The 21,325-nt window shown below is 31.6% G+C and overlaps 2 protein-coding genes across 2 annotated transcripts; one reads left to right on the plus strand and one right to left on the minus strand.

Annotated features, from left to right (window-relative positions):
* Positions 1-7,192: 7,192 nt before the first annotated feature.
* TRIADDRAFT_57991 (uncharacterized protein) lies at positions 7,193-12,650 on the plus strand (the record flags this gene model as incomplete). Its single annotated transcript, XM_002113957.1, has 15 exons — positions 7,193-7,369; positions 8,260-8,407; positions 8,644-8,807; positions 9,360-9,495; positions 9,635-9,757; positions 9,941-10,071; positions 10,249-10,340; positions 10,430-10,514; positions 10,661-10,735; positions 11,027-11,122; positions 11,222-11,341; positions 11,532-11,570; positions 11,812-11,907; positions 12,125-12,256; positions 12,600-12,650. The coding sequence occupies 15 exons, from the start codon at positions 7,193-7,195 to the stop codon at positions 12,648-12,650; spliced, it is 1,665 nt and encodes a 554-aa protein (XP_002113993.1).
* Positions 12,651-13,040: 390 nt separating this feature from the next.
* TRIADDRAFT_64072 (uncharacterized protein) lies at positions 13,041-19,654 on the minus strand (the record flags this gene model as incomplete). The annotated part of the gene is made up of 14 exons (XM_002114274.1): positions 13,041-13,272; positions 13,364-13,504; positions 13,598-13,754; positions 13,863-14,036; positions 14,143-14,208; positions 14,304-14,362; positions 14,427-14,535; positions 14,617-14,866; positions 14,991-15,083; positions 15,340-15,481; positions 15,632-15,770; positions 15,913-16,021; positions 19,022-19,134; positions 19,609-19,654. The coding sequence occupies 14 exons, from the start codon at positions 19,652-19,654 to the stop codon at positions 13,173-13,175; spliced, it is 1,698 nt and encodes a 565-aa protein (XP_002114310.1). The 3' UTR covers positions 13,041-13,172.
* Positions 19,655-21,325: the final 1,671 nt, after the last annotated feature.

Raw genomic sequence — 21,325 nt, forward strand, 5'->3', positions numbered from 1 at the left:
AAAATAATGGTACCTTTGTCTCTCTCTTTAATCGTCCGTAATGGTTTAAAATGATAATCCAGTCAATTGAGGATTATAAATAATAGGACATTATTGTAATCCTGTTCATTTAGTTATTAATGATAAACAATCAAGCATCCTACGTCAAAATGTAGCTAAGATACTTTCAATAGGGTGTTTCTAGAGAAGGAAATGGTATAAAAATATAATACAAGAGACTTTACGATTCTTTTTAAATGGAGTAAACATTCCTAATATAAAGATTACTAACAAATACTTTTCATTGCCTTAGAGTTGTATAATATTTGACATTTATTTCTGCTGCTGAGACAGTTCTGTGCAATATCTAAAAGTTTAGAAATCAATATACTTCAATAACAGCATATAATAGGGTACAGTCTATGATTCAAAGTTATTAGCGTTGAATATCACAACTGTTTTTCTAATATCGTTTTAGTAATGCTAGCAATACAGAAGTATAGCATAAATGACTTTATGATTATCTTATATAATAGGTAGTAAGCATTCTAACCAGATATCGTTGTGGTATATTTAGTATATTTAGTACTGTACCATCTTTAGTAAGTGTCATGATATTAAAAAGCAAAATTGACTATGCGATTAGTTTATGCTATCTAGGCGTTCCTTGTATGAAGCCAAATAACAAAAAAGTGAGTCAATAAATCAATCGTATTAATAAACGACAATATTTGATACTTTCATAATATCGTTTAAATATTTATGAAACTTGGATAAGCCTGGGACTAAGGATTACTTAAATAACGCGGTAAAATAAATGATTTTACAAGTCAATATTACTATGAAGTTCAGATAAATTTGAAAACATAGGTTACTAGGTAAAAATTGGATAGATATAATAGTTAGTACGAATATAGAAAAATTACCATTTATACCCATATTTAGATGAATCTGGGAAAAGGGGATTACTAAACTAATGCTTATAAAATATACTAACTTAATAGGATAAAATTATTAGTAATCTAATTATACAAATATGCTAATTAAAATTATTAATAGGCAATAAGGCTATATGTAGATGGAATTAATCCCGTTATAAAATTTGTGAATATATATCATTCAATATAAAGGCTTTAGTTATTATTAATACAAAGAGTTTTGTAGATTATATATACAGTGAAAGTCTATATCACAACTTATAAACTCTGCTAATGGTGATACGATATTTTCTCTCTATCAAATGAACGGCATTCTATAGTTGAAACTTGGTAAGATTTTTGATCTTATTTCTTTGGATATCAATATAATACTTATATTTACATTCGTTATTTCAAACAATTAAGAAAGTAATGGAAATTGGTATTTGATAATGATTATTTACAGTCACGATTTTGGATCTAAGTTCGATATAACTTGCTTTACTATTTCACGGTCTGCAAGCATATTCGTACCAGTAAATATGCGGCCAAATCCTGGAATTATAAATCCAGTAAGAACTTGCATAAATGCCTCTACAAAATCTAAGATAGCAAAAGATAGAAAGCTCTTTTGCTAGTATTTTTGTTCTATTACGAACAGTAATGCATAGTTATGGGATTATATTTCATTCCGCTTCGCTAGTTATAACTGTTAATTTACTGCTTTAATAATTTCATACTGCTAATATTAACAACTGCAAAGAGTCTCTATGGTAACAGTTTTCTTGAGTATTGATCTATCATTACTTTAAAGTATAAATGTATTGACTGCAAAATTTAAATAAACCATCAATAATGATACAAGACACGTATGGTATATAGCTTACGTCCCTAACTTAAGAAAAAGCCACTTGCTTTGCTTTTAGAGTCGTCGTCGTACATCTATTAGAATTGAAGCTGTATATTCATGCACAAAAAATTATGCAGTATCTATTATGGAATATCTTTGCTAGAAGGGATTATAGCAAATATATGCTATGGAATTGTAAACTATTTTTAAATTGTCAAGCGGAGTAGAAGTCGTCTCATTCATAATGCTAAAGGTACGACTCTACTTCTATTATACAGTATATTAGCATCATATAGATGATCATATAAAATCTCGTCGGGATACCATTCCTTAATATCTAATTACAATAATTAAAAAATATCTTTAAATAAATAAGTTACTTAAGACGGCTATAAGATGACGAAGCGAAGAGAAGTAATTGAGTAATTTAACAAATTTGTCGCACTTATTTTATTTTCAATAAAAATGTTAATGTAGTTAATGGTAATTCTGTATCTAATATCTTATCTAGAGCTTAGTTTCGTCAAGTGATTTATAAAAATATTTGATAAATATAATCTGAAAGAAAATACTATCCATATTACTAACAATCTGCGTCAACACATATACATAATTCCCTGGTTACCGTTATTTGCTATATAATTGTCAATCAGCGGCAATGAGCAAAATATTTATTAACAGAAAGCAATAATCTACTACGTTGATATAGCGTAAAAATTATTCCTCGTATTTTAATCAAATTTGTAGATAGTGAAGAAAGGGCATTTTGATGATTAGTCTCCTCATATTGTCTGATAGAACTCAACAATTGTAGTAACTTGGGTACTTAATACAATATACTGTACTAATACCTATCTCCCTATCTAAAATTTTTTTCTACTGCATCTTGTTAGAAAATTTCTGTATACAATATACCTAAGCGCCATACTCTAAGTGGACTTAGATATTGCGATATAAAGAGAACAGTTAACTATTTTATAGACATATACACTCATATAAATTGCTTTATTGCCACATTAGCTTCGCAAAATAGAAGAAAAATATCACAAAATTGATAAATGAAGCTTCTCTGACAATGTAATTATTGGTCAAATCAGAATGCTGATTAATTGACCTGAAGAAGTATGATGGTACGCAATATGGGTACCTATTTAACTCCAAGCTTGAAATGGCTTTCGAATATAAATACGATCTATTTCACATATTTAGTAGAATGTAAGTTCTTTAGCCTACTCAATATTGAAATTGTTTTAATTACCATATCGCACTGACTAATTAATTTATAATTATTCAGTGCTTTATTAATCGTCAACTTAGAGATTTTGAAGAAATTTAGTTCATATTCATGTATATTTCGTAGAAGAATGTGCTACTGATGACAGGACAACATTAGAATAAATCTAATTATTCTACAAAATTTATAAGATATTTCTTTCCACTTAATACCCTGGTAGACCTCATAGGAATAAATGGAGATAATTGACGTCAATGAAGCAGCGTAAAGCCATTTAAACACTATAGGGGGTCCGTTGATGATATTACTTGATAGTATTGATATCCTGTCAACAATTTTTTATGACATTACTGATTGTTGTTGATTGTAGGTTAACTATTGTATGTATATTATTGAACTATGGAGTACAGTATATAACAGAACCTTGTTTGTAGATTTTGTATGGATGCTACTATAATGAATAATTTATTGTTGATTACTTTGTAAAAGCTTACCAAGAAAATAATTAATGCTTCTAATCTTAATAAATTGACATTTATTGCAGGTTATTTGTTACCCTTATGTAATAATGTATCGTACTAACGAAAAAATTGTGAAATTATTCGTATACGATATATTCTAAGCAAAAAATAAATTCTTTATCTTAATTGATCGCGCATCATCTAGATTTGAGCCTTGCTGCTATCAAGTATGGCAAACTTCCTTTTATAATTCTAGAGTCGAATAGACTTTTAATTTTATAAAGATTTTACTATCATAATTGTTTCATTCTATTTCGAATAAGAGAATAGAATTTAAAGGTTCAAACTCATTCCATTAATAATCAATGTACGCTGTTCTTTATATAGTAGTTATAAAACTAAGTAAACTATAGGATGAAATTCTTCGTTATCGAGATCTGCAACATTCGGGGATTAAATCCGAGAAAATCGAGTAATTACACACAGAATCTGCCATATAGAGGATTACAGTTGAAAATCTTTCATTCATCCATTTCTAGAGCTTGGTCATGACAACAAAGGCGTATACAAAGTTATTTGTCATGATATAACAATACCAAAGTATTAACTTAGCTATCCATATTATGCTGATGGCTACCAGCGATGGATATTTAATGAAAGATATCTCTTCATTGATTGAAAGTTTCGACAAAAATAAGCCAGATTATAACTAATTCTAGAATAGCTAGTTATCCTCCTCTTCCTAATTGTACAGTATACGTGTACTATAAACTTTAGCCAAATATTCAAAGCTATACTTTTTTTTCTTCCATCCTGTACATTAATATCAGTTACTCTATACTATTATAAAATGCAGTAAAGGGTTGTCCAATAAAGGAATATATTCTGAGAAGCTTTGATATTATTAATAATTTAAAGTTCATTTAAAACCGAATGTTTATTAAAAGGAACGAATTAAAGTCTATTATGACCCCAGGATGTAAATAACTGTCATTCCATTCGTACTTGAAGTGGATCCGATCAGTATGACTATCTAGCCAATTCTTATCTTTGTTTATGAAGTAATCATTAAGAGGCCATACTGAGTTTTTAAGAATAGGAATAAGAATAATAAAAGTTACAAGGTTGTATTGTCTCCTTAAGAATTAATTGTTATTAATGAGCTAAGGGTGGCAAATAATTTACGTAAAAAATAAAATAAAGATAAAGAACGCACCAATTATGTCAATCTTGAGCTTAATTCAATAGCCTATATATTAAAGGCCGTGATTTGATTATTTCAGGAATGTCATAGAGTTCCATAGTTGCGTACTATTGATTTTAACATTAAGTTGACCTACGTTACTAAGTTACGAGGTCAACTAGGTGGATTTAGTTTAGTTTATAGGTAGTGTAAGAAGTATGAGTAGACGTTAGCAAGGTACTTTATCGTACATCATTGTCAATTGATATCGTCTATATTGGATATGATATCATTACTGGCTATTATGAATGAATTAACGAGATCTAGTATCTAGCTATAGTCAATAAGTATAGCTAGTTTAGGACATGATTTAGTCGTTAGCCAGTCTGAAAATATATAGTAATAATCTTATTATAGCCATAATTCACTGTAGTCGTATATACAGTATGTTACATTATATCGAACGTAGGTATTGTGATGTTCATTCATGACTAAAAATTATATTACACTGTACAGAGTAACAGAACAAATTATCACCAATTATGGGGAGTTTCATCGGCTTCGATCTTAGAATAATACTGTACGAGCTAGGAGAAATAACTCACCTACAACTATCCCATACTACACTATAACCTACAGAGTATTCTAAGAACCGCTAAGGAGCTGTTTAGATGGAAGCTAGGTTCTCCAACTATAGAACGAGAGACTGTAATATGTGCGTAAAACATATACAATTTATATGCGCACGTTAGTCATATATAGAAGCCTACCTACCTTCAACCACTTGTTGCTTGTTACTGTCGTTTCTAGTGACAACTACGTATACAATTTCCTCATATTTACTATTAAATTATTTCATTATTTTAAATAAAAATCAGCAAGAGACTTACTTCAAGCATAGTAATCAAGTTCATTAAAGCCCGTTGCTTTATCGTCTATGAAATGTAAGTATTAGACGTATTTTTGTCTGTAACACATTACTACACATATTGATTTGAATAAAGTTAACCATTTTTTTAACGGTATAATTCCATGACTACTTTGCTATTCCTTATCGCTACAAAGAATATCTTCAAGTGCAACTTAATTTCTACGAATATTGAAGTTGTACGTATCCTCAGTTACTGTAGTATTTCTGGTAACAAAATAGATATATGAATATTTGCTAACGCTAGTGTAGAAAAATTCATATATAGGAGGCGTATCTTACCAACTTTGACTATATTGACATTATTAAGTAAATGTTGTACGGCAACTTCTGACGACATTAGTAGTCGCTTTTTATAATTAAGAACCTACAAATATCCATTAGGTGATCGACGATAAATTTATATCCGTTCTATGTAAGTGTACGATGTTTTTGCAATCGTCGATTTTATCCTTTCTTGATTTTACACTTCTGAAAAATTTAATCGATAGGGAAGCCATCGTAGCTTATTAAAGTTTGATTGATAAGGTTTTATTATACTGTTACATCCATATTATAATTTAACGATCTGTATGAAATTACTTCACAAGTTCTATCCGTTAGAGATAGGATTCTTATTCACTTCAAGTTATTGTCTTTAGAAAGACTCTAAAATTATTATATGTTAGAATTAAAAAGTTAAAGCGTAATAATACTGACGAAATAATCCTGCGCTAATTTGATTGTCTCAAGCTGTAGCGATTAGCCGACTGGCGCTTTTAAATCTGACACTTTAGAGAAAATTTTTTTACTTTCCGCTATTTTTACTGTATAAATATAATTTTCATTTTCTCATATAATTCTTCTGTAATGTAGCGAACGGTATACTAAAATGAATCGTACTATAATTTGCTTACCCAAATTAAATTATATGGTACCGTACCTACTTATGAAGTCTATAATAAGTTTGTGTTAGATAGAAAACCTATGCAAAATTTTCTACGATATATAATTAATTCTGAATAAGTGATTTTACTATAATATTAAGTCAAATTTTATAATTTCTTACCGTTATATATACTATATGATACCGCGTATTAATCTTAATCTACAATTGCGTCAGATATAATCATCGGTATTCTATAATTAATTTTTTTAAAATTGTTAGTTGCTAAAATAAAATTCATACTACCAATCGAAATTTTTTGTCTTATATCTACGACTTGACATAGAATTGTTTGTTATATAGGGTTAAAGCACTTAATGTTAATTACTGAAAGTAAAACACTAGATCGCAGCTTCTAGCTCGGTTATTATACAGTTAAATCATTTTATGACGGTTCTTAGAGTCTTGTTTCTCCTAATTTAAGTCTATATGTCACAGAGACTACTTGATAGTGCGTAGAAGGCTGAGAATGATTGCAGTATCAAGTGTAGTGATCCTTAAAAAATAATTTTTAGGATCAAATCACGATATTGATGCTAAGATAGCCCTTATAATGAATTTCTTTTTCCTTTATATCACGTAGAACTGGCATTTTAAAATACATAAGCTTCTTGTCAGACTAGAACAGTCATTTTGGCGCCAGAGATAGAACCAAAAAGCAATTAAATTAATACGAAATAGATATTTGAACTGATAGGAAAACTTTAAAAGCAATATGGGAGGCCAACAAACTAAACCTAATCTAATGAAGAATGATGCTGTAAGCACGCTATATGAAGAACGATTCACCATCGAACGAGATTTAGCCAAATATGATTTAAGTCAATGCTTCGAAAATTTAGTATTCGAAGGTGGTGGTACCAAAGGAACAGCCCATGTTGGTGCATTAATGGTAAATTAATACTTGATTAAAGAATCAGTAACTGAGTATTCTTAAATCACACTATACACGTAGATAAATATCGTATTTCTTACGCTATCAAATAGATAAAAAAACACCCTTATCTAATTGTATCTAATCATTATATGGTATTAAGTTAGTCGTAATGATTACATGATTATTATGAAAACTAATCTTTTACCTATTAGCAGTAGTATTAAATTAGTAACGACTAGTATAACAATATGTACTTTCATTATGACTGTTATTGTACGCTAATATCAGCCAGCGCTTGGAATATAGATTAGGTTTCTAAGGCTATTAGTAACTGTACCATTGAGGATATTTACTATGTTAATCTCTGGACAGGCTAATTATCGTCTTAGTAGTTATATGAGTGATAGCATATAATTGAGCGTTTAATAGCATTACATAATTTAAGGTAATCTTTGCTAAGACAAAATTACTGTTAAAGTAATAGCAAGAAGGATGTTGATATTTCTAGCTTTTGCAATGGAATATTTAATTTCGAGAGGTAGTAGGATTCAGTTATATTACTGTATATTAGCCAGTTACCAGTAGTCATACAAGTTTAGCTATTACTGTATTAGTAGAAACAAAGTAAATACGTTTATACGGCGTCTAATATAGGAATACAGAATACTAGTTTAGAAAGAGCGATCTGTATTACAACAAATTGATTTATATTAAATATTTTTCTTAATTCTTAAATTTCTGTATTTTAGCGAAAATTTAAAAAATTCTTATTCACAGCATTAAATAATCTCTTTATATACTTTAAGAAGACTAAGTCAAAATCAAGTAACATAATATTTCGAACCTACATCTTACTAGATTGCAAGTCTATCATTAAAAAATTTTATTTTCTAATGAACTAATAGGTCTTAGAAGATCTTGGAATCCTCGACAACATGACTCGCTTTGGTGGCTCTAGTGCTGGTGCTATGTTAGCTGCTTTACTGGCTATTGGTTACTCAGCTGATGAGATTTTAACGTTTCTTTACAGTGATACTAAGAAAATTATAATGGGTAAGTTGGTTATAGTGATGCTGTATAATATTATTAAAATATAGCGATATTAGGCTTGCTATGGCTACAATACATCGTTTATATGAACTATAGAGATGATCAGTGTTGCCGCTTGAATAACAACGACATTTAATTTTATCAATAGTGAATAATAATTCTCATAGTCACAAAGTTATCATTGCGTAAAATATAAATACTAATATAAAAATATTTTTCAATTTTAAAATACGGTAAAGATTCGAAATGCGGCTACTTAAGCTTGCTACCAAGTTTATTCCGTCACTATGGTTGGATTCCTGGACGTCGCTTAGAAATATGGTTTAAAATGGTTCTTGCATCCGGTCCACGAAACACCTTATGCCCCAAAACTAAAGACAAGGGGGCTATTACATTTATGGAGGTAATCAATAAATTACATAAAATAATTTAAAAATAGATTAATTAGAAGCTAGCTATCGAATTTTGCTACTATTGTGTCAAAATTACTGAAAGTCTGCGTTTAATGCCGTGAATATCATCAAGTATGTGATATGATATGATTAATACAGTACATACCGTAGGGTGTTACATTACGTATGCTGTACACGCGTACAAAGTAATAGCGATAGGACAGCTAATCAAATTCACATCAGCATTATATGGACTAAATAGACTAGTAAATACTGCAATATTCTTTCTAGTCAGTTTATATTGTCATAGGCAAGATTTCTGCCTCTGCTTGCTATTGAAGTCTTGATTAGATTGTAAAATATATTCCTTTGAGAATGAGATTTTGACAGAATTATATAAAAATGCATCTGGTTAATACCGAAATGCGATTCACTACATTACTTATAATGAAACATTTGTATATAAAACAAAAGCTTAGTCCTTAACTGTTCTAATGCATTTACTCTTAATTTTAAGATATATTATGCATTGGATATTAATTATTTTATTTCTATGTATTCAGCTATATAAGGCCACTGGAATTGAACTGTGTATAACTGCAACAAACGTTAATTACTTGACGGTGGATTATTTTCATCCCAAAACGACGCCTGATACGCCAATTTATAAGGCTGTTAGGATGTCAATGGCCTTACCAGGTCATTAAAAGATATATATCAATATTATATACGATAAAAGTTTACAGTAGTGGACTTCTACTAATAAAACTATAGCACACCAGCCATTGTATGCACTGCCATATTTATTTAGCTTTCTATTGCTTTTATGATGCAATAGGATTTTATCGCAGTGTTAAAGTGGAGAGAAGTATTTATTTGGGGCCAGATCATATAGAAAAAGCCAATGACTTATTCGTAGATGGTGGTCTAATATGCAACTATCCGATTTATGTGTTTGATGGTGCGCACCTACAGTATATAACAAAATATCTAAATATCTCATTTTTTATTTTAGAAGCATTACGACAGTTTTATAAGTTATTCGATAAGATACTTTGTGCAGTATCGAGCGTGGTAGCATCAGTCAGAATAATATCTAGGTATAATATTTGAATGATAAATACTTTCTATCCATTTAATCTAGGCTGGTGGCTTTCCTTAACACCAGAAAATCAATTTCTTCGACGAATGCGACCATTATCTCAGCTACATAAATTTTATGATTTCAAAGAACGATTTGGGACAGTAAATAAAAAAACTTTAGGCATTATGCTTGTAAGTTGAACACAGAATCACAATAAAGTTAATTACGCAGTAGATGGGTATATAGATCGCAAAATTACTTATCAAAACAGTATCTAGCCATACTGTACCTATATTAAACCATTGGCGATTATAATTTAGGACTACGTGTATTCTATGTTATTAATACCAAAATTTTAACTGTTCTAGTACTCAGCGGGAGAAACTGAAGCGGTCAAAGAAGCATTAGATACACGCGAAAATAGTGGACCTGCACAAAGGCCAAATACAAAATTAGCTAGGTACTATGCATGACCAATCGGAGTTTAATTAAAGTTATAATTGTAAGCGGATTTGTTATTTGTTAATAATTACGGGTATCATTATTTAGAGTGAGGACTGAAGCAATGATAAAAAAGCGCAGAGCTACAGAAATTTATGATCAAGTTCTTAAGCTCATGGATCGATTTTTACAGGTATTAGATTGTTATATTTTTAAGCAATTTTGAAAAGATAACCTAAAGTAGAAAAGATCTTAGCCGATTGCTAAATGAGAATTGCTACCTGAAACTTAATACAAATCATTACGGATAAACTTATCAATCCTATTCCTCTCTCTTAGTGTTTAGATGCAATCCAGCCGATGATTTTAGATGTTCAGTATGATGTAAAGACGGTCAAAGATATTTTATCTACGGTAAGCAACAACCGTTTTATTACTAGAAACAGTTCTACTTTACCGTGTAATTACACTATTAAAGTATCTGGGTCATTTCTTGGTACGATTCTAATGATATTAAAGAAGAAATTATCTTTTGCGTTCTGGTAGTTTTTTTTACACGACGTGATTAAGCGCCTGAATAATTTTTATTGCAATAATCTTATTAAAGGAATAATCATTTCTCGTATTCTTATAACATTTTTGACGCTTATAAATGAAAGGCATACTAAATTATATTAATAATGCTTCATTTTTATGTGTATATAGAAATTTAGCTGTGATGAATTATCCTTTATGTTTCCTGGTCATAAAGGTGATTTGGATAAGATCATTGCTGAATTAGATGAAAACAGTGATGGAAAGGTGGAAGTTCTTTGATTTCATCGCTAGTAATATAACTACAGCATATTACTGTCCTAGGCAAAATATTAATATTTCAATCGTTTATATATAATTTTGCAGCTAAGCTTGCCTGAAGTGATTTCTTTCATTGAACATCATGGAATTGATTTACAAAAAGGGTTTTTAGGCTACGGCCGACGTGATATCGAAAATTTAGGTGATTTTATCCATTCTTTACAGGTAAATTCGCAGAACCACTAAGTTAGATATTCCTAATTTTTACAAAGTTCATGATTACTGTATAGAATAAGTATTATACAATATTTATACAGGTCGTAATTATTACTGAAATACGATCAAGTCCGATATAGCATCGTTTCGTTTACAATTTGTGTAGCTAATTAAATATTTTTCTGTTTTTCTTTTATAGCAAACTCTATCTGTGAACATCAAGAAAATGACAGTAAAGGTAATCACGATAAGTGTAGCTATTTTATTTAAGTTATAAAGTCAAAGTGAGGAATGCGATAAGACTAGGATAGATTATTATAACGTAAATATTATTATTTATATCATAAAAATTGAGGTTATAGTATAACTCCTTCTAATTCAAGTAATAAATAAAGAAATTGTACTACTGAACAAAAAAATAAAGGCTGCATATCTTAGTAACTGAATGCTTAAGTAATAACTGTTAATTTCAATTATAGCCTGAAGATGTTGAAAGAACTATTGGCATAAATACTGACTATATTGAAACCACTGATTGGAAAATGGAATTCGAAGATAAACGATTTTTAATCAATGTAAGTACGAGTTAGCGTATATAAAACTATCTTACAGTACATATGTGCTATGCATATGTCGTTACTTGTTATCCTCGCGTCGCTTCGATGCTAGGATACAATCCTTCTTTAATTTTAAATAAATAGAGTTAAGAAAAGTAATATTGCACTTCGATATCAAGTTTCGGCATACAATCTTTTCACCATGCACTAATTATCATATTTCGTTACTATCAAGTGTGGTGTCAATGGTGCCTTGTCATTCCTTTTAGAGTTTATCGATAAGAATAAGGACCATCTACCTTTGAAGAAAGATGTCTATCGATCGCAAAGACAACAAATAGTTGATGAAACACAACAACCTAATCAAGTGTGTACAAAATGAAACCCTCAAGTAGTTTAAATTTGCAACCGAGTAAAAAGTGTTCATGCACCAGCTCTTAAAGTCTATATTAAGTAAAGGCAGCAATAGAGTATTATCATTATCTTGGATTGTTATATAGTATTTACTAGCATTACGCACACTTTATATCAATGCACCATATGTTCATTTGCAATGTAAAATAGTCTCGGCATTAATATAGAGACCACTAGTTATAGTAAATGTCAAGCACTATTATTTTGATTCGCAATGATTAAATTTATTTAAAATTAATATCTACGAAATAGCCGCTGTGTTAAATCAGTATCTTTACTTTTTATTTAACAAATAGAAAGTAGACGCGATAGTAAATACCGACAAGGCTTTACTAGATAAGTACTAGAATATTCAGTTTAGGAATTATTGACATATCAAGCTAATACAAGTGCATATATGCTAATAATTAATTGATTAATAGTAATTGATTAAAATACGGACGAAAGGAAAAAGACAATTAGAGGGTCATTACAGTTTTGCATGGTTTACAACAAATACGAGACAGAAATAAATTAAATCTACATTTGGTATGTATGAGAATTAGTCATTTGTCTATTAATAGGTGAAATTTCGTATCACGAATCATAAAAGAACTTCTACCTGTACATACTAGTATTACATATACATTTCGTAACATAGCATAAGTTGCGTAATTACTCATGCAACTCAAATATAGTTTCACATTGAAATGCAGTATACAGCCATGAATATACATATAACACTCAATTAATCTGAACGGAAAGCAAAACAGAATTGAGGAATAGCACAATCATGATGATACCATACGCTAAAATTATACGTATTATGATACAAGGCTTTCCCTATGTAACAAGAAGACAATTGTAGCTACATATTTATATTACCCGGCTTAGTGTTGCATTGGTTCAGGAGATGCCTCTTTACGTTCAGTTTGGTCAAGTTGTGTCTTTCCATCATTATTCTTAACTTCAACAGTATCTTTGTTGGTACTACAAATTATACGCAAAATTATTAGAGTTCTATAGTAACGAGATATTATAAAATTTTGTATGAGTTAGGAAACTGTGAAAATATTAGTACCTGTTTTCCTCTGGTACTTGAGACTTTATCTCAGATTCCTCAATCTTAACTTCTGACAAATCTGCAGCTTTAGCAGAAGATTCTTCCTTATTACCACCTTCATTATTTGATATCTCCTGCTCCTTAACTTTTTGAGCGTCCCTATTAAATTGATGACATTGTGAAGAATTTATTGAGAAAGCTCCTCAGATTGCATTGATGAAGTGAAATCTAGACTATCATTAACATCCTTACTCAATCTCCATTTGTTGGGATGAGTTGTCATGAGCGGCAGGTTCACGAGCCGTTGATTCTTTATCCATAGGCTGCACGTCTCTCTGACCTTGTAGTGTTTCAGTTGTAGCTGAGACTTGAGTGTTCTCTTCAATTTTTGGTACAGGAGGTTTTGCAACTGTTGTTCGAATAATTATACAACTTGAATATTTTACATTTCTACTAATCAACTACGGTATACGAAAATTAGATCATTAGTGAGACTGAAAAGTATAACTGCATCTACCTTCTCCAACAGGTTTTGAACCGTTCATTTTAGCTACTTCATTTTCGCTAAATGTTTTTATGCGTTTTTGTAAATGTCGATGGTATTCCTGACGATTACGACGGCCACCTTCATTTTCATCTTCCGAATCGGAATATTCCTCATCGCAAGCAATGCGCTTATCTTTATCATGCACTAGTTTTTATACAAAAAATTTCCGTTTCGTTGACATTATTACAATGGATACTGTAAACAGGTTATAATTCAGAAGTTCCGATTCGTACAAAATTTTACAACTAACTTGATATTCGAGTATCAGGGTCATTTTCTTCTTCATCAGATTCATATTGCACATCAGAAGGAATGGCTGTGGACAAAAAATTGAAAACATACATAAATTTTAAGTTTTGACTGTTTAATTGAGTTATGATCACTCTATGTTTAGAAGAATAAAATAGTTACGTTGCATTTGAACACCAGGAGCATGCGGCAACATTCTAAGATTCTCAAATAGGCGCGTCCTGAAAAGTAGGCCAACGTTACGATAGATAAACTTTCATTGGGCATTTTATTAAGCAAACTTACTTAATCCGATCAATATAATCTGGTGTATTTTGATTTGTCATGTTGGTTGGACTGATGTTGAGTTTAAAATCAGGCCCAAAGTATTCAAAGTAATCATTATATGGCAGTTCTGAAATGAAATCATAAATGTCGATTACCATCACATATCCCGTATAATGTGGTATCATATTCATTCGTTGACTATACTAACCATTAGGAATTTCAACTCCTAGTGCAGCAGAAGTTTCTTGAGCCCAACATCTTGCAACATTTCTAATTGTGTAACCACCTCCACCAAGTAACACAATTGGAAGATTGAATTTCTTCATAAATTCAACACATGCGGAATGACCTTTTAGGGATAAGTTGAAGCATCCTAAACGATCACCGGCTAAAGAGTCTGCTCCACATTGAAGTACAATGACGCTGGGTTGATACATTTCCATAACTTTCGAAATAACCTAAGTTCGAATTAAAATGATAGTTACAGCAGTGAAGATATTTGACCATATTCGTACTATTGCCAGCTAAATTTATTTTGCGTGAATTGAAAAATAAATCGGACTAGACGTTATCATTGCTTACAGGAGAAAATATTTGATCGTAGCATTCATCATCTACGCCATCACGTAATGGAAAATTTACAGCATAATACTTGCCCTTGCTAGCTCCAATATCCTACAATCAGGTAAAGGAAATAGATGTAAGCAAAAAAAAGGCACCAACATTACACACTAAATGGAATTGAAACATATAAATTTTGACTAAGGCAAGTTACGTATACGAATAACTGTCACAGTGAGACAATTCATTCTCAAATAAGATACTGATCATTTAAGTTAACAAACAACATGTACGTTATTTCTGACTGTAACAAAATGAAAGCCCAAAAGTATATAATCTAGAAATAATATCGCCAATACGCTAGACTTACTCTAATATCTCCTGTCCCGGGAAAATATTCACCGTACTTGTGAAAAGAAACAGTCATTACACGATCAGTTGTGTAAAATGCTTCTTCAACGCCATCGCCATGGTGAATGTCGATATCGATATATAAGACACGTTGATGATATCTATAGTACAAATGAAAATATTCGAGTAATTTTAAAAATAGATTGAAAAGTAATAATAATAATAATAATAATAAAATAATTCAACTTCATATTCTTCAAAAGATACTAAATGTTTAATATAGTAGCTACACATATCGTGGTTTCCCTTACTTTAGCAACTCCAATATAGCTAGCACGATATCATTGACATAACAAAATCCAGATGCTTCAGATTTTTTAGCATGATGCAATCCACCGGCCCAGTTCACGGCAATATCTGTCTGCTGCTTATTGACTTTGACGGCCGCGGCTACCAGGTTGCGAATGCGAACATGATATCAAAATTTGGATATGAACGTTACTCAGTCAGTACTCGCTATTGACCAAATATCATGAAGATGAACATAACCGAACTACTTAATTGAATGACATTTTAGCTAATCCAATCTTACCGATAGATCCACCACCCGATAATTGGCAAAATTCGTAAAGGCCGTCAAACACCGGACAATCTTCACCTACGTTAACTTTTATGTCAAGACATTCACAATGTTTATTAGACTGAATTTACATTGAAGTGATTAAGTAAATACATCATTGTATTCAAAATTCATTAGTTTATAATTAGCTATATACAAGGTACAGAAGGTTACAGTTTTATACAGTGTACTACCTTTAAATAAGATACAAATACGCAAGCAACTTTCGATGATAGCGTCTTCGTATATTATATCAATATGGTATTCATGTATCTTAACTGAGTAAATAAAGCACTTGCTACCAATAGTATACCCGCAATTGCATGAAAAATTCTAGCGGACTTTGGTACCACCGCAGAGTCTCGAATCAGACAAATCTATTTACATACTGGTACAACGTCACAAAGTCCGTCTGTACTGTGGTTGTGTTCGTACGCTACTGGGCTCTTTTTTTCGAGTGTTGCAGTAATTCCTGATCGTGGTCATGGTACTAATGTTACACTCAACTGTACAGACAGTGACTGCTATATCAGATCTGTCGTAGAAAACGACCGGGTTCTCTTTCCAGTACTGTCAGTGGAGTGAATGATTTACAGTATTTCGCACTATACTGTACAGTATATAATACAGCGTCTCTCTCTCTCTCTTTCCAAGGTCTCTAGAGTACACTACAGCACAGTAATGGCTAAAAAGTTTTTCACTTGCGGTAGCTTACAGTACAGTATGAAATCAGTATGCAGATCTATTGCACATAGTCTATGTATATCACCACTTCATTCTTGCCTTTTTAACATAAAATGTAGTTCAGTTTTCTCCAAATAAATATGGATGAAATATACTGTATGTTAATAAATAGCTAAAGAATTCAAAATTTGATTAACATTGACATTTTGCCGTTTATGTATTTAATTTCTGAGTGAAGTTTTGAAAATTTTGTCGCTAGAATCGAGTAGTTGAGACTTTTCTCGACAATTTGATATGTAATTTTGCAATAATATTCTCTATATTCACTTATTTTTATTACTACATGGCTCGCAACGGCAAAATGCAATGAATCACACTCACTGTGGCTTACAGTACAGAATGCAAAGTACTGTACTGTACTTCCACACTGTACACTGTATAGTCCAGTACTGCATCTCATTCAATTTTACGGGTAAATCGACTTCAGCACTGCATTTTATTCACTTTTCTCTTAATTTATTCATAGCCATTTGGGAGCTACGGCCTACGGTAGTCTGAATGTCTGAATAGGCTTACACAGATCAAAGGCATTCTGTAAAATTTCAACTCTATTCAAGACGTATCATATTTATATTCAATACTGTACAATACAAAGACCTAGAAAAATCGTTAATCGTACGCATACGTAAAATTGGATGCCACAAGTGAATCATTCATTGTAGGCGCACGGTACTATTGAGATGACACACTGAATTTTAGTCGTTACAAGATTGGATTGCAAATTCGGATGCAATCCCCAATTACCGTAATCTGCTCTCTACTGCATAGTTGACAAAAATTTTACTAAACAAAAATAGTAGAATGGACAGTACTAAGTGAAAAATGAGCCAGTAATGTTGTAAAAAGTGCTGTACTACTCATGTTCGCCATCGTCTACTTTACTCGTATATCCGAAGGCTATCCCAACTAGATCCTGTACTTAAATGCGTCCTTTATAAGAATTTTCCCATTTTACATGCAACCATAGGATTATAATCACCCATTTACCCCTTTCGATTTAATAATTTATCCCATAATGATGTAGTAGGCAGGAGTAGAATTAAGCAAGTTAAATGTATCAAGATATGATGAGGGCTCTAAATAGATTAATCTCAAGGTACAGGCGTAGTATAAGGTCAATGTACAAATCATCTCCTTATCAGGCGACGCATATTTTATATCGATATCGAAGAAATTGAAATGAAACTTTAAACTTCAATTTTGGTATAACAGGAAAAGCTATCAAAGCAGATAGATTTCGTTTCAGTCATGATCTACAATAACTAAAGCGCAATGGATATCATTTCGCTTGGCCTATTCAGTATATGGAGGGACTTAGCAGAACATATAAGCTATTGATAAATATTTTGGAATTATATTTGCAGAAGTAAAAACAGGGCCCGTCATAGGCAGTAAAAATCCAAGCTGAAAACTGGAAACTATTAATTTTACCAATCGCTTACAGTATCGTTGGCTGATATTAGAAGCAATAATTTATCATCGTTATAGTTAGTCCAAATACTCTTAAAAATTAGTTTAGGATAAACTTACATCGCTGCATCTGCTTGGTGTAATCATTCATGTTGTCCGGTCTGATACTGCGCAAAAACTTGATATAGTCATCAGAATGATATTTCGTCATTTCATCCTGCGTTGCTTTGTGGGGTCTCTGCAAAAAATAGTAATCGGTCAACAAATTTGACTCTGTTATGATAAAAAATACATAAGTAACATAAAAGCAAAATAGTTCTTCATTAAGTAAAGGATTAAATAACTGAAGGCTATTAATACAACACAACTTAAAGGTACAGCAGTTCTGTATCTTTAAAACTATATCTATATAAGTACACAAGAACGTGATAAAGGGTATTGATCTTACGACAGGTACAGTAAGTACATCAGGAGGCGGAGGAAGGAATTTATCGAGAATTTAACTTGTTTCGATCATTAAGTAATTTGTTTTTACTTTATTGATGTAATTGATTAACCACTTGTTTTTTACTATAATTTTATATCTGAGGCAATATATGCGTATATTCAGCAAAATGTGGTAATTTTACTGATAGATAAAATGTGTACTTCTAGTTCTGTATTTGCGGTAAAAGGTTATCTAGAAAGTGTCCTGCAATTTCACGCAGGGATTGATAGCAGTAAAAAGGTAAAGGCAACATTGCTTAAAATAAAATCAAGTTACTAATACTTGATTACAATGTCAGTGTAATAAGGTATATATTTCGATTAAATCGGGCAGCGCATTCTATGTATGTACAAACTGTAACATTCTAAATTCAGCATGCAACAAGAAGTTGGCAACTACCGAGAGTTGGTCGATGCAAAAAAATATATTTGTAAAACTTACAAAAATTTCCATTTTTCTGTACAATCCGTAATTCAAGACCAAGTTATGTGTCATTCGAATACGATGAGGTTTCATTGGATGTCCTTGGCCGTAATAATAATTGCCAATATCGCCTAAATAGCAAAAAATTGAAATTAAATTAATAAGTGTACCCGCACTTTCATAAATTGGACGCCATCAGTAAAAAATCTTTGGAAGAGAGTTTGTAAATCAATGGCGTAAACATACGGTAATGTATCAAAAAAATGGCAAAAAGCTATGCAAGATTCTTCAAAAGTTATTTTAATGATAGTACCGTTATCGTAGATTTGTAGTAAATTTTAAAAATTGAATTATGTCATAAATGTGAAAAAAATTCATATAAATTATTGCAGCGGCAACTCGAATATCTGAATAGGATCGGGTACAGCATTTGTATGAATAACTGCAAAATTTTATCTGTAGCATTTCACTCTCGCATTCATATCTAGCAACGCGATATATTTGAATCAATGGCATGCAAAATTGTAAAAAGCTAGCAAAACCAAGCTGAGATATAGCTACAGTATATACAGGAAGGATAGCAATAAATCTTTATCACTTCTTACCGTCATAATAGTAACAAACTTTTCTCTTGCGTTCCAGGTAAGCCATTTCGTATTTTCCACACGCGCTTTCACAACAAAGGATTGAAGCAAATTTCAAGTCGTGCACTTTCCAGGTACAGCAAATGCACTTCTAAATTGATCATGCGCCAACGTCAAGTTATAAAGTAGCTGGTATCTGCTGGTGATATACTGTACAGTACCGTACGGTACGATACAGAGTAGTGCCGGATTTACAGTACTTTTGACGTGCTTTACAGTGAATAGTACTGTGTTTTACAGTACGTGTACAGTATTACTGGTATCTGCTAGTGGTGTATCCTACCGTACAGTACAGTATACCGTCCAGACTACAGTACAGAGTAGTACTGGATTTACAGTACTTTTTACCTAGTGTGCTCTTTGTCTTAGTGTGAACCTGTAATTTATACAGTACTTGGCACAGGACCGTACAGTACAAAAGGGATCGGTTATTTTCGAAGTACAGTATGTACTGTCAATACAAACGGATCGGTTATTTGTATAGTACTGTACTGTATAGGGTTAGGGTTAGGGTTAGTACAGTACAGTACTGTCAGGGATTTCTCTGTGTTGAAGCCCGTGCGAACGGAACTGTCAGTTTTTGCCGGTACAAATTTTGGAGAGCACTAGACTACGGGATTGTGGGTACACTCTTGTCGAAAATTTTTGTTAGGATTAGCGCATGCCGCGAAATTCCACAGTACAGTACTGTACATTATACTCAATTGCATTACCGGCGTACAATATATACAGTATAATATGCAGTACCGTATCCTATATTTCTTATATTTATTGCATAATAATGATTTATTATTATTATTAGATTATGATTATAATATCGTTCGTGACGCTTCGCGCACTGTCATGTTGTACAGTACTGTAGTTGACTCCGTGTACTGCATTGGGGCCCATACTGTACAGTTGTACTATTTTCTGAATTATAATTAATTCATTACAATTTAAGTTATCGCTGATATGACTGTAGTCTCTGCATAAGATTATAAAACATGTACTGTACACACAAGCAAACTATGAATTGCTGTTATGCTTAGGCTGAATTGAAAGTTTGATGATACTGTACTTCTTTATACGTACATCGTATTTGATTTACACGACGTGATCCAAACAGTATCAATCTAGTCTGTCTATGGCTTTGACGGCAAAATCGCGCTCACAATCGACTTTGGTGCTTGTACGGAACGATATCATTTCTCGCTTATGCAGTAATAATTCTAATTGTAATTTACAGTGAATATACCGATGTATTAATTTCCCCTTGGTGTATATAGTACAGTATTTGGACATTTTGATAGTTTGCAACTTTTCGTTGATTGGAAATACATGGCCATGACAGCTAGCGCTATTGCTGTTCAAGAAGTGCAGCTTTGCCATTGATCCGTTTAAAATTTAGAATCCGTATACGCGTATTTTAATTTCAAGCGAAGTGTTGCCATAGTACATAACAGTATTATTGTTAACTTGGCGCAGAATTATAATTTCAACATCAATGATGCCACTTTGAAGTTGAATTATTTGATAACTCAAAGAATAACTTGTAATAGCTCGATAAGAAGGCTAGCAACTTGAAATAGACGAAAAATTTGCCTATTATTATTATTATAATTAATTAATAATAATTATGGCATAAAATTATAACTTCAACACCAAAGATGCCTTTTTGAAGTTGAATTATTTGATA

This window comes from Trichoplax adhaerens, genomic scaffold, assembly GCF_000150275.1.
Source record: "Trichoplax adhaerens TRIADscaffold_7 genomic scaffold, whole genome shotgun sequence".
Taxonomy (NCBI): domain Eukaryota; kingdom Metazoa; phylum Placozoa; class Uniplacotomia; order Trichoplacea; family Trichoplacidae; genus Trichoplax; species Trichoplax adhaerens.